The sequence below is a fragment of the Typopeltis vanoorti genome, chromosome 14 (assembly GCF_054136105.1).
Source record: "Typopeltis vanoorti isolate ZY-2024b chromosome 14, IOZ_Tvanoo_1.0, whole genome shotgun sequence".
Classification (NCBI taxonomy): domain Eukaryota; kingdom Metazoa; phylum Arthropoda; class Arachnida; order Uropygi; family Thelyphonidae; genus Typopeltis; species Typopeltis vanoorti.
Window position 1 is genome coordinate 65,074,265 of NC_143562.1, and position 14,336 is coordinate 65,088,600.

At 36.2% G+C, this 14,336-nt stretch overlaps 1 protein-coding gene across 6 annotated transcripts in view; it reads right to left on the reverse strand.

The window, feature by feature from the left end:
• LOC150099548 (uncharacterized) overlaps positions 1-14,336 on the reverse strand; it is a 569,663-nt gene that overhangs the window by 111,565 nt on the left and 443,762 nt on the right. For all 6 annotated transcript variants that reach the window (XM_090403425.1, XM_090403424.1, XM_090403426.1 and 3 more), the window contains one exon: positions 10,704-10,785. In XM_090403425.1, coding sequence (XP_090259551.1) covers positions 10,704-10,785 — 82 coding nt within the window. The remainder of the gene's footprint in view (positions 1-10,703; positions 10,786-14,336) is intronic.

Sequence of the window (14,336 nt, forward strand, 5' to 3'; positions counted from 1 at the left end):
AAGGAAAGCGTGGAGGCCTTGCTCCATCGCCCCAACCTGAATCGTAATGACTGTATATCTATATCAAAAATCTGGGAAAGTCTAATCAAGATTACTCATTAATTAATTAATTTTTTTTTTTTTTTTTTTTTTAAAATAGCAAATTCAATCATGTTTGTACTTCAAAATATTCCGTTTCATACTTAATGATTTAACATCACGCGGCGTGTTATAATTTTAACGATCTATTGTTAGTATTGTAGCTTGTATTTTTTAAACTGTTTTTGTATTACCACTGACGATGGTCTGCTATTTCCAGACCGAAATATTTGGTTAAATAAATATCTTTCTTGTGATTACGTGATTATATCATTCACTGTTAGTGTGGCTACCAATGAATCTTATTAGAAACAGAAACCTGCATCTGGATGTTTGTAAGGGATAACATATATCATTTGTATGTGTTAGTCCATGCATTTTGGTAAAAGGACAGGGATTTTTTTTTTATTTATTGCATGGATTTTTGTTGTGTTTTGTTTTATGATATTTCTGGTTTGATTTATATTTTATCATTCTTTCCAACTAACTAGAATTCATGATAAAGGGTTCCTTCCATGAAATAAACTATCTCTGATGTACCTATTCATTAATAAAATAAAATATGGAGTCACTTAAGAGGCAAAGTTAGATAACTGATAGGACATCCATATAGCCTGCAAGAATGCAGAAAAGTAACGGGAACTTTTGACTGTATGTCCAGTCTTCACCTTCCCACAGCACATCCTATTACTAAGCATCCAGCTGGATATCTAGAGAAATGAGAATGGATTGGCAATCAGGGACTTAAATGAGAAAACTGCATTCTGTATGAGCTTAAACCACACACACACACACAAAATATGATGATAAAACATAACCAAATGCCATGATGACTGGGACATCACCAAGCTAAGCAAGACCATTGCTGGTTTCAACAAGGAACAAGGATGAACACCAAGAAAACAATTACTGGAACAACATCAAACACAAAACAAATGAAGACAGCACCATCTATGTTAAAAGCAGCAATGAAAATAGGTGGAGATAGAAGAGGACAGAAACTGTCAACATAACTGATGTTAGAGAAAGAGGGAAAAAAAAGACAAAATACTGCTAAATAATAAGTATAAGCTATTTGAGCAGTAGTGATTATGGAAAGAAGGGAGAAGATATAGGATTCAAAGGATATACCTTTGGACATTCTTCTCTTGGACAACCTTGCTAATTCTTGAAGAACCAAGACTTAAATAAAGAATAATAATTTAGAATAAATATTTGCAATAGCAATAAGGATTGTTTTAGTGATGCAATCAATGCAAATTTTCAGGTCAGTAAGGATGAATACACTAATCTAACCAAGGAAAGACTGTCCAATTTGGAATTCTAACAATGCCAACATGTGGATGAAGTGGTTGTGTGAGTGTTGATCTACAGGAGAAGAAATCAAAACCAGATTGTGGCAACCAATTTTCAGTTATCATCTAAAAACATCCATAGAAGGATCAACAGTGCCTAAGAAATCAAGAGTGATCACAGTTATCTGGTATTCTGGTAGTCAAGTGAGCAATAAGAGCTGTTTTCTCCCATTCTAAATTTACCCGGGAGAAAATTATTTTTAGCTGAAGACATATATCAGAGTGACCATGTGCACAAATGCCACCTTTGAGAGAGAAAGAGCAGAAATTGGGAAATTAAGATTAATAATTAATAAGATAATAATTGGAAAAATTGAGATGAATGCTTGTAGGAGATGAAACTTGAGTTAGTTAAGAAAATTGGAAATGGAAATTACATCATTATTCTATATATATGTGTGTGTGTGGTCGACTAAACTACATATACAGAGTAATAGGATTCTTTACTAAGCTATACTCAGAGAATCTGTGCAGATTATATTATACTTTTCAATGAATCTGCTACTATAAGTTTTCAGAACTAACTAAATTGTATAACTGTTATAAAAATTTTATAGTAATATAAAATTTCTGATTTGTGAAAATCAGAAATAAAGACAAAAATTATGAAAAAAGAGATAGAAATACAGAAAACAACAATGGCACTATCAATGGATAGCATATAGAAGAAAAACATTTCAGCTATTTAGGCACAATTTTCAGTGACAATGGCAAACTAAATATGGAAATAGATAATAAACAAAGTTGCAACACTGGGGAACCAGCTAAATAAATGTATACGGAATAAGAGAGAAATAAGCCAAAACACTAAACATGCAGCATACAAGACAGAGTTTAAAGCAATTTTAATGCATAGATTGAAAAGTTGAATTAGAAAAATAATTGTTAACTATAAATGAAGGATTGAGAATTCTGAGAAAAATTAGATGAGTAAACAGAGTATCAATGACAAAATCACATTAAAAATGAAGATAACAAGAAATAACTTCATTTCATTTACATTCCAGAATGTGTAAATAATCTATAGTGGTATAGTGACAAACATAGTGGGAGAGGGAGAGAAAAGGTTAGCAAAACAGGTACGATGTAAGGACAACATGAAAAACACCCAGAAGAAGCCTTTTAATCTAAATATAAGATTTGACAGTATTTGGAAACTTGACACCCACAAAGTTACCACAGGTGATAATTCATGATGCTAGATAACAGATGAGAAGATCATTACTGGGTAAGTTATCACAGACAAACTGAACTTTTCTAGGCCTTTTATTCAGCTGGTTCCGAAGTTATATTTTTGGTGTTTTTTTTTTTCTGGAAACTTGAGGTTTTAATCCCACAATTTAGAAAAATCAATCAGAGAACTCTTGCTATTTTAATCAATAATATCAATTAGGATAAACAAAAAGAGATGTCAGTTGTACTTCATCACTTGTAAGTCTTCAAATCCTGGTAGAGTGAAGCATATCTGATGATGAATAAGGATGGAAAACAGTGACCTAATTATTTCCAGAAGCAAGGATGAAAAGAATTCTGTCTAACCTCCTCTGGGGAATAAAAAGGCAACAAAGATTCATTTATTAGTTTTATTACAGAAGACCTGACAGACAACTGATTAATTTCGAAGAAAAATTATTGCTAGGAAGTTAGTAATAATGTAAACTTTACAATACACGGTGTTTCAAAAAGAATGTTCCAATTTGAAAATTGTATTTGAGCACAATTACAAATGCACATTGGGCATTTGTAATTGTGTTGAGTGAAACTTTAGGCCTTACTTCATACTTGGTAATTTATTTTGTAACTGTACCACATTTTCATTATTAAATATAATTATTTGAAATCGGGTCATTCTTTTTGAAACACCCTGTATAGTGCTATAGAAGAATCCTCTTGCTCATCTCTTGAGGATACATATCAGGAAATGATGACAATGACAACATCCCTCAAGTCCTAATTTGGCATCTTCTCAAAAAAGAGCCAAATTAGGACTTAGGGATTTGCTCATTATATGTGCTTCCCATTGTTCCTTGTGTACTGACAAGTACTTATGGTCTGAAGATACTGTTTTGAAATCGATCAAAATAAAAGCTAGCGAATAAATATCTCCCCCCCCCTGTTAATTCTTGTTTTGGCATGGTATAATAATATTAAAAAGCAGAGAGATGAATAATGACCAACACCTAAGCCTCCATAAGGTACATCTAAAGTAAGAACCTTCTTATATTAGAATAAATCAGGATTACTGACCAAAGCATTGTTGCTTAGTACAACCACATCATCTGTAACAGTATACCAGCCTACTACTAAATATTTTCATGAAAGACACTTCATAATACAACAAATTAACCATAGTGAACATGAGTGTTTTTCATTCCATTCATCCACCCCTATGTATATGAAATCTATGCCTCATATTCTTCTTCACCACACTTTTACAAAACTTCCAGGAATGGTCTCTTGTTCTTCCCCTCTCACCTTCTGCTCTTTTTTTTTATAATCCTCCTCTGCATTAATCAGTAAATTCAACTCACTAACTTAAATGCATTCATCATATCACCTCTTTTTCTCCTATCTACCAAGAACTTTATGATCTACATTTCCTAACCTTTCCACATACCTAACAATCCAGAATACCAATATTACCTTGGCCATTTATTTCTGAATCCTCTCCAGTGTTTCAACATCACAATGAAAATGAAATGCCAACTTTGAACATAACAGTCCATGTGTAATCTGACTAATGCTTTATACAGTCATAAGGCTAAATTAAACACAATAAATAACAACCAGCAAACTCGCCAACCCATAGTACCATATGTGCTATATGTTTACAACCTTTCTTATGATTCAGGACTTTCATTGACTCACTGTGTTAGGCCCATCTTAAAGAATAAAAAGTGAAAGTCTATCATACAATCCTCAACATCATTCACTGTTTGTGCTCTCAATACCAGTGTACTATCTGCGAAACGTATGCTTTGCGGAGTGCGGTCAGAGTGTGGTTAGATGATAATAAAGGATTGAATATGTGTGTAGAAAATGTAGGGAGAATGAGGAATTGAAGTGTATTTCGGATCGTGAGTGTGATATTTTTGTCAAACTTCAGAATGAAGAAAATAGGGATATGACAAGAAACGGCGAGGTTGTACCAGAGAATTGTGAGAGTGTGAATGATAGTATTAATGGTTTTACAGAGAATAAAAAAGATGAGATAGATGCAATGAGTGAGATCGCGTTGTTGAATGGTGCGATACAAAGGGCAAAACAGCAGCTAGAGCATATGAGCAAAAGTCGACTGAATGAACCAACCAATAATAAAAAGTATGACAGGAAAAATACGCGTATGAGTGTCAACATCAACAAAATGAAGGATAGAGTGCTGTATGGAGACTCGTTAGTACGAGGTGTGTTATCAGAGGATTTGACAAAATCGTACCAACCTGGTGGGACCATAAAGGATGTAACTGAGTCTATTAGAGAGCAAAAGGAAAGGGTGAAAGAAATGATAGTTGTGGCAGGTAAGAATGATTTGAAAGGAGATAAAATGGAAATGATAAAAGACCTGAATGAATTGTTTGAGGTAGCAAAAGAAAAGAGTGAGAAAGTTAGAATGATTAGTCTTTTGCCACGGTATGACAGTGAAATGTTTAAAAGGAGGGACATAATTGCGAATGACCTTATGCGTGGGTTATGTATGACGAGTGGTGTGGAATTTGTGGATGTGTGGAGTGAGTTCGATGGGCGAAAGGATCTATATAAGATGGATGGCTCGCATTTGAATGGTTACGGTGTAAGGAGACTTGAGAAAGTGTTGCTGAATGTAGTGGATGTGCTAATTCAGGGAAACTAGATTTATTAAGGGGGGGGGGTAGATATACAGTCCTTAGGGAGGCAGTTGAATGCATGAATGAATATAATATGCCAGAGCGAATAAGGACAACAAATCAGAGTGGGATAGTTAATACAGGGTGTTCGGGATAAATTTGACATATTTATAATTAATTATATTTTTCCGTAAGTTACATGTATTAACACACACTTCTCTTCATTTAAAAGTTTGGACCCTTCTTCATTCATATACAAGATGTCAGAAAGGATGGATAGCTGGAACCCACCTGAATCATGGAAGAGAATAACTTGTATCATGATGATTCGTGCCCGCCATCAAAATAAGGATATTACGACTGCTGCCCAATGCTCCCTGAATACAGTAAAAACAATCAGGCATGAACTAGAGACTTGCAATGGTGACTACGACGATGTAGCAAGAAGAAAGATCCCTAGCAGACGATCTGATTGCGTTCGTACAGCAGAATTCCTCGCAAATCTGCAGGAACAGGTGTTGAAGAACCCTGGCATTGGAATTCGGGCTTTGTTCGTGGAGTTGCTAACTGTAGTCAAGCCCTGGATAACAAGGGTAGCCAATGGTAGGCCGTATGTATGGCAGCAGGATTCGGCCCCTTGCCACACCTCTGGGAAAAGTCAAAAATGGTTGTCTGAAAATTTCTACGACTTCACCAGTCCAAATGTTTGGCCTCCAAACTCCCCAGACCTTAACCCCATGGATTATTTTGTATGGGGCGCAGTTGAAAAAGACACCAATCGCACTTCCAGTAATACAAAAGCCCAGTTAATGGATAAAATTAAAACAGTTTTTGCGGCCCTTCCCAGGGAGACTGTAGCATCAGCTTGTTCGAGGTTCCGAAGCAGAATTGAAGCTGTGATCGATGCTAATGGTGGTTATTTTGAGTAAATCTTGTTGATAGTATTGTAATTAACTCTGCCTGTAATGTTTTTTTGTCAATTCATTAAATTTAATAGATACAAAGAAGATTTTCTTTTTCCTTACGAAACTGTCAAATTTATCCCAAACACCCTGTATAAGGCATCAAGGTGGGGTTGGGGCTAATGGAGATCTTAAATTCATGTACACTAATGCTAGGAGTATTACGAACAAGAAGGAAGAGTTTTTGGCCATGGTTGGCACTTCCAGACCACAGGTTATTGGTATTAGTGAATCATGGCTGACTGTAGATGATATAGCTAGTAGAATTGAATGTGATGGGTATAGTGTGTTCAGGAATGACAGGAAGAATAAAATGGGGGGAGGAGTATTGTTGATGATAGCTGATGAGCTACAGCCAAGGAGAATAGAAGTTGAATTGCAGGATAGAGAAAAGAGCACATTTGAGGCCATTTGGTGCGAGATTGTGGCTAGCAGAACTAAATATACAATTAGGTGCTGCTATAGACCAGGTGATGGAAAAGATGGTGGTGACAGTATGCACAAGCAAATAGAAGAAATGAGTGGAAGGAGGGTAATTATTATGGGAGATTTCAACAATGGTTGCATTGATTGGAGTGAGGAGAGGACACATGTGAGGAAGGAATTGGATTTTATGCGGTTATTAAGGGATAACTATCTGCGACAGCATGTAATGGAAAATACTAGGGGTCAGAGAGTCTTGACCTAGTAATTACATCTGAGGATTTGGCTGTAACAAATATGACCACATTGCCACCAACTGGTGAGAGTGATCACAGGGTCTTGACTTGGGAGGTGGCTAAAGGTGTGGAATTTTCAATTAAGACAGGGTACATGTGGAATTATCAGGCTGGAAAGTATGACAAGCATAGGAGTTTGATTGGTTCAGTGCCATGGCATGTACTACTGCAAGGACTAGAAGTTGATAGTGCATGGGAGGCAGTTAAGAAGTGTTTGCATGAAGCAATGGCTGACTGTATACCTAGAGTCTGAATAATAAATCAAGTAGGGGTTAAATGGATGAATAACACCATTAAGCTTGAGCTGCAAAAAAAGAAACAGCTATGGACAGAAATTTAAGGAGAAAGGTGACCGGCAGGCACATGAACGGTATAAAGTGCAGGCCAGAAGGGTAACGAGTGTGGTAAGAAAAGCAAAAAAGGATTACGAAAGAATATTGGCCATGCAGGCTAAAGAGAATCCTAAACAGTTTTTTAGATATGTAGCAAGTAAAAGGAAAAATGTACATGGCAGAATGATTTTAAAGAATGCCGATGGTAGGGAGGTAACTGAATCAGTTGATATATTTGAGTTACTGAGTGAGCACTTTGCAAGTATATATCATCCAGGTGGTGACATTGCAGAAACGAATAAACCAGTAGATTATACGGGAATTGTGGTGAATGAAGTGGAGGTGAGTAGTCTATTGCATAACCTCAATGTCAATACATCCGTGGGATTGGATGGTATACCAGCCCGTGTCGTACGAGAAGCAGCTAAAGAATTGTCAGTACCCTTGCCCATTTTGTTTAATTTGAGTCTCGGGTCTGGGTTAGTCCCGAGGGGGTGGAAAGAGGGGAAAATAGTTCCACTGAATAAAGGTGGTTCCAAGACTGCTGTTGTAAATTACCGACCGATTAGCATATCAGGAATCATTGTCAAGGTCTTAGAGAAATTAGTCAAGAAAAGAATACAGGATTGGATAGATGAAAATGGGATATTGTATGGGGGACAACATGGTTTTGTGAAGGGTAGATCATGCCTCAGTAACTTGCTCATGTTTTATAACACAGTGATGGCTGAACTGGATAGGGGTAATGGGTTTACAGTAATACTACTGGACCTTGCCAAGGCTTTTGATAGGATACCACATAGAACCCTAATCAGTAAACTGGAGCAGATGGGGATAGATATAGGGTTGGTGAGATGGATAGGAGGGTGGTTGAAGGAGAGATACCAGAGAGTGGTTTATTCAGGAGTGGAGTCTAAAAGACGGCTTGTGACTAGTGGAGTGCCACAGGGCTCTGTTCTTGGATCTGAGTTCCAAGAACAGAGACCTGTGAGTTCACATCTGAGAGCAGCTCTCAGATGTGAACTGTAGACTAAAATATACAAACATTATTCAAGAAAAAATGAAAGATTTAAGAGGGAGATGTTAAATCCCGTTTTGTTTTTGTTTGATTTTCAATTTAATGTGGCAAAGTGTAAGGTTATGCACTCTGGTGTGAAAAGAATAGCAGCAGTATATCGCATTGGTGGAACCGTACTCCAGGAGATTGATGAGGACAGGGATTTGGGAGTGTTGGTGGATAGGGAATTGAAGTTTAGGGGACACATTGCAAAAGTGACTAAATCAGCTCATCAAATCACTTGGCTTCTGAAAAATACTTTAACATGCAGAGACAAACAAGTTGTTGTTCCTCTGTATCGAGCCTTGATAAGACCCCATCTTGACTACTGTGCCCAGTTATGGGCACCAGGGTTTCTTTGTGATGGGGAGGAAGTGGAGAGGATCCAGAGACGAGTGATCAAGATGATAGAAGGTCTGTGGAATGAACCTTATGAGAATAGGTTGAAGATTTGTGGGTTGCAGAGATTGGACGATAGGCGAAGGAGGGGTGATATGATTGAGACATGCAAATTACTGAAGGGTTTCTATAAGATTGATCCAGAAGATATTTTTGAAATTATGACTGGTGGTGGGAGGACTAGGGGCCATGCATGGAAGCTGGGCAAGAGCGTGGTTGACAAGGGAGTTAGAGCTAGGTTTTTTACTTGGAGAGTGGTGAATGAGTGGAATAAGCTTCCAGAGTCTGTTCTGGGGGCTACGACCGTGAATGAGTTCAAGGCAAGGTATGATAGATACTGTGTCAATGTCGAATAGTTGTTCTTGACATGATGTTAGGGCCTCCCTCGATAAGTCTGTCGACTTCTTGGAGTTGCCTGGAACAATAATAATAACCTATCAGACAATTGCATTTAAGAGTTCAACCACTGTTATATTTCTTGATAGAAGCTTTCTCCCATGTGAGATAGATATAACAGTTTCATATATGGTTAATTAAACTGAAGCAAGTGTGTGTGTGTGTGTGTGTATGTACACACACACACACAGAGTAAACTATTCTTTTTTTTTTAATTTAAAAAAAGCATCATTATGCATTTTAAAATAAAGCACTTCATGCGGTGCAAATATACACAGAATATTCAAAGACATTCAAAACATGAAAATACAGTAATTATCATTAGGACTACACACACACACATACACACACAGCTTGGAAAGAAGTCAAATGGTCACCCCTAGGAGCAAGGTGCATTGTGCCATGTAATGAGTGACGAGTATGCAGCTAGCTCCCAAGTTAATGCAAACTAACTTGGGAGCTAGTTACAGGTGAAAGGGCTGTGAGAAGGGAACTGATGGAGTTTGAAAGATACATTGTCACAGGATGCCACATTGCAAGCCTATCTGTTTGGCTAATTGCTGACAAATTGGACAATCCCAGGTCAACAGTCAGTGATACCATACTGAGATGGAAGTGCAGGGAGTCAAGTGCAAGTGTGCTACCCACAGTGGACAATCCATCACACTCACCAAATGTGTGACTGTAGGGTACTACGAAGGATAATATGTAAAAAAACTGCCTGTCATCAGCCAACACGTTGAATCAACTGGAACACAAATCAGCACAAAAACATTCAGCGGGCAACATGCTGAATACAGAGTTCTGGGTGTTAACTGGAACAATCTGTACAAAAGCATTCAGAATTAAGGCTCACAACATGGGTTTCCATGACAGGACCGCAAAGCCTCACATTACCCAAACCAACATGCAGTGTCATCTTCAGTGGTGTAAAGAGCATGCACAGTGAGATGTGAAAGCTTGGAAAGCTGTGTTATGGAATGATGAATAATGCTACACCCTCTCCTGAGAAGATGGATGGGTGTGGCAAATGCCTGGTGAACATCTCTTAGCAGAGTGTGTAACTCCTATTATGAAATTCAGAGGTTGCAGTGTGTGATGGTATGGTCCTGTTCTTTCTTATTCGGATTCGAACCTCTGGTTGTGATCCTATGAACACTGAACTCTGAAAGGTATCTGAATATTCTGGACAATGTTATGATTCCAACTTTGTAGCATTTCTATGAAACTGTCCATTGTCTCTTTCAGCAAGACAATGCACCGTGTCGGTCTGGTGCTGCTGCTGTAATTGCGTGGTTTATGGACATGAATGCAACCACACTTGAATGGCCTCTGCAAAGCCCTGATCTCAACCTACTGAACATCTGTGGGATGAACTGAAGCATCAGGTGATGCCAAGGAATATCCACCCTACAAGAGGCCAGGATATCATTATGTGCCTACAGGAAGAATGGTCCAAAATTCCCATTCATCATTATTGTATGCTTGTGGTAAGTGTGCCCCATAGGATTGCAGATAGATAGATAAAATGTATAATAAATCAATTCTGCTGATGATATAAGCTCAACTATAAAAACTTACTTCTTTTTCCATTGGAATCTTTACAGCACTTCCTCATAACAAAGCCTTTCTTATATTCTGTAGCACAATTGGGATTAGGCACCTATCAGAAAATGTATAAAGAATATTCATATGTTTTGGATCTCTCTAATTAAAATGATTCATAATGTCATTTAAAATATAAATTAAAGATGTCAAGAAATTATTTTCTTGGTTTCATCCTTTATCCAAGTGTAAGGAAACAAAGTTTGTATGTGAAGTCATTGCACGACTGGGCTACTTGTATACAGAGGCTAATGACTTCACATCAATTGCCTTAGTATTCCATAATGCAATGCACATATCTTTACGGACATTTATGTTATGCAGTATGGAAATGGCCACTACTCAGACATATTTACCTTTATTGAGGTCTCATTAAAGTGGGAGCTGTTGGATTCTAAATGAAGAGAAATAAAAATTGTTAATATTTCTTTCAGAATCCAACATAATCCTCCATGTCAAAGGCAAGACTTGTAAATATTATTTATTGTTTGTCTCTTGCTTATAGTGTGTTATTCATATAATTGCCTTGAATTTTGTTTGTTATTATTTAATAATATAATCTTAAGTAATGTAATAGTTATAAAAAGGACTCTGTATAAAAATGTCATTCATTTTATTTAATTTATTCCTATAATAATATTGTAATAAATTATATATATGTAAGTTTAATGTACCCTAGGTGAACTATGATATTTTTTATTTAACATTACTGAAAGAGAAAGTAATTTTATGTAATTCTTCTGATTGAATTTGATTGGCTGTTGTCAAGGAAACGGAGTTAATTTTAGATAGCACATGCATGGAGCGTGAGTTATAGTATTCGAAGGGAGAAGGAGTTGATATGAGCTGAACTGGCTAGAACCGGATTTTGGCAGGAAGAATGAAGGTATTTTATTGGAAAACGAAAGTAAACAGGGGAGAAGCATTCAGGACAGAAGGAGTAAAGTAACAGGTGGCAGTAAGGGGATTTGGAAAAGCCGTAAATAGATTAAGAAGGAACTGGGAAATTAATAGACAATTAGGAATATTTATATGAAATTCTAAAATTACGACGAATTCTAACTGTTTTGAGGAAGAATAGTGCAAAGCTGAATTTAATGCCTAGAAGAAAACAAGGAATAAGTAGATTACCTAAAACGAGTGTGTCAAGACTTATGAAGCTCTATGTTTAATATTTCAGTTATTATAGTGAAGATTTCTTTTGAATAGTGTTACTTCAAAGTGATAGTTAACTACAGTTTTAAGTGTGTCTATAGTGAATCCAATGTGTAAAAGATGTAACCCGGTAAGAGCAGTCCATTTTTTTATATTTCAGCGTGAAGAAATAAGAGTTAGCTCCGCCTGATATATCTTAACATTAACTGTGGCATTCTACTAAAAATAGCCGAAGTATGGAGCTTAAAAGTGTTTCCCCCTTGAAATGATAACTGCCTCATAATTGAATTAAGTGTTTGTTGACTAATAGAGAATTAGAGAATTCTACTTTAAGAATATTTACTGTAAGATTCTGTAACATTGAACTGTGTGAACCATTTTTAATTATTCGGAAGAATGTAGAATTGACAGCTGGATGTCTGATGCCTAATGTTTCATGTTTGTTATGAATACTTGAACTAAGTTGATTTGCATTATCTTGTTTTCAAAGTTATACTTAATGTACATGTTATATAACCCTGCATTAAATGTTTGGCTTTATTGATTTCAATTTGGTGTTTGCCTGATTCTCTTTCATTGCACCGCTCATAAAGTTTATCGGACCTTGTGGAAGCCTTAAATGATAATATTAACCTCGGCCTGTAGAAAAGTGAGATTGCAAATGTTAGTTGATGATTGATTCCACTATATTATATAGACTAATCTGAATATAGGGTGGTGCAGGATAATATAAATTTCTCTATATTTGGATCAGTAATCAACCAACAATTAATAAAAAATAAAAATGGATAATTTAAATAAGAATAACGTTCCAACAAGATGGCGGATTCAAAGCTAGGATGTACGATCCAACAGAGCTCACTCAGTGGGAGCCAAACCAAGAAGTGATACCAAGGTTGAAGTAAGTTGTGAAGTGACTTCACATACAAACTTTGTTTGCTTACACTTGAATAAAGGATGAAACCAAGAATATAATTTCTTGGCATCTGTAATTTATAGTATAACCAAGTGAAAAAAATTTCAACATCTCTAATCCCGAGTATTTCAATAATAAGGTGTGACAACTTTTGACTACTTGTATATGGAAATATGATTTCTGCATTACTTCAACCTTGGTATAGCTTCTGGGTCTGGCTCTCACTGATGAGACGTCAATAAAGGTCGAAACTGGTCTGGGTAATGGCCCTTCCCATAATGCATAGCATTATACATATCCGTATGGATATGTGCATTGCATTATTGGATACTAAGGCAACTGATGTAAAGTCATTAGCCTCTATATACAAGTAGCCCAGTCGTGAAGTAACTTCATGCAAACTTTATTTGCTTACACTTGGATAAAGGGGTGAAATCAAGAATACAATTTCTTGGCATCTTTAATATATAGTATAACCAAGTGGAAAAACTTTCAACAATCCCATTTAAAAGCACCAATATTGCTGTAATTTCCATATATGATTTCTTTATAACAGCATTAGATATTACAGGAAAAAGTATGTTTCTAGAGACCTGACAAAATAAAAATACTTATATTTCCAGTGCTCTAAATGCTCTTTTTAAAATAGTATGGAATGAAATGTGATATGATGAAAGAAGCCTATCCAATTTCTTGCTAATTCTTACATTTCCTTGATCTCCAAGGTCTTCTGACATTACAATCCAACTAGACCTCTTTATGTAGAAAAGAGATATAAAAGGATTCTGATTATCATTATAACAGCATTAGATATTACAGGAGAATCAGAGAATGTGGATATGTTATACAGGCTTTTGCAGGAGTTCAAATGTAGGTTGAATATTTGTCATGACATAAGGTGACTTTTTGTAACTTGCAATACTATGGAATATAAACCTGATACTTTCTCCTTGATAACAGGTATTTGATAGTTCACTATCTAAAACAGCTTTAGATTTTAATATATATACTGAACTCAATAACAAGGCATGCATGCCCATATTATAACTTAACATATTAATACAAGAATGATATCAATAACTAAACAGCCCAGCTAAAAAAAAAAAAAAAAAAAAGCAAAGTGCAGTTTATATCAACAAACTTTCAGAGACAATTTGCAACAAATTATAGAAAAAGATATCCAACTTTATATCTTTATATTAAGTGATAATCCCTTCTTGGTGTTTCAAAAGCATAAACTTTCTATTATAATTACAGCTATTTTGCCTGCTTCAGTTTAGGAGTACCCCTGTTTAAATGTCATTGGCTATTTACTCATGGGTTCTTAGGGCATTATGAGTGTAGATGTACTAAAAAGTATATGTAGCTTAAGGAATAGAAAATTGCACATACCTTTTTCTGGGTGTTGTGGCTTTTCCTCTGTCTGCAATGTCGAGAACTGCAGAGTGTGTGTGTGGGGGGGGGGGGGGGGGTAGGCAGTTTGGTAGAATAAGTTAGAAAATCCCGGGTTTTTTTTCTAATATATAGAAACATATACT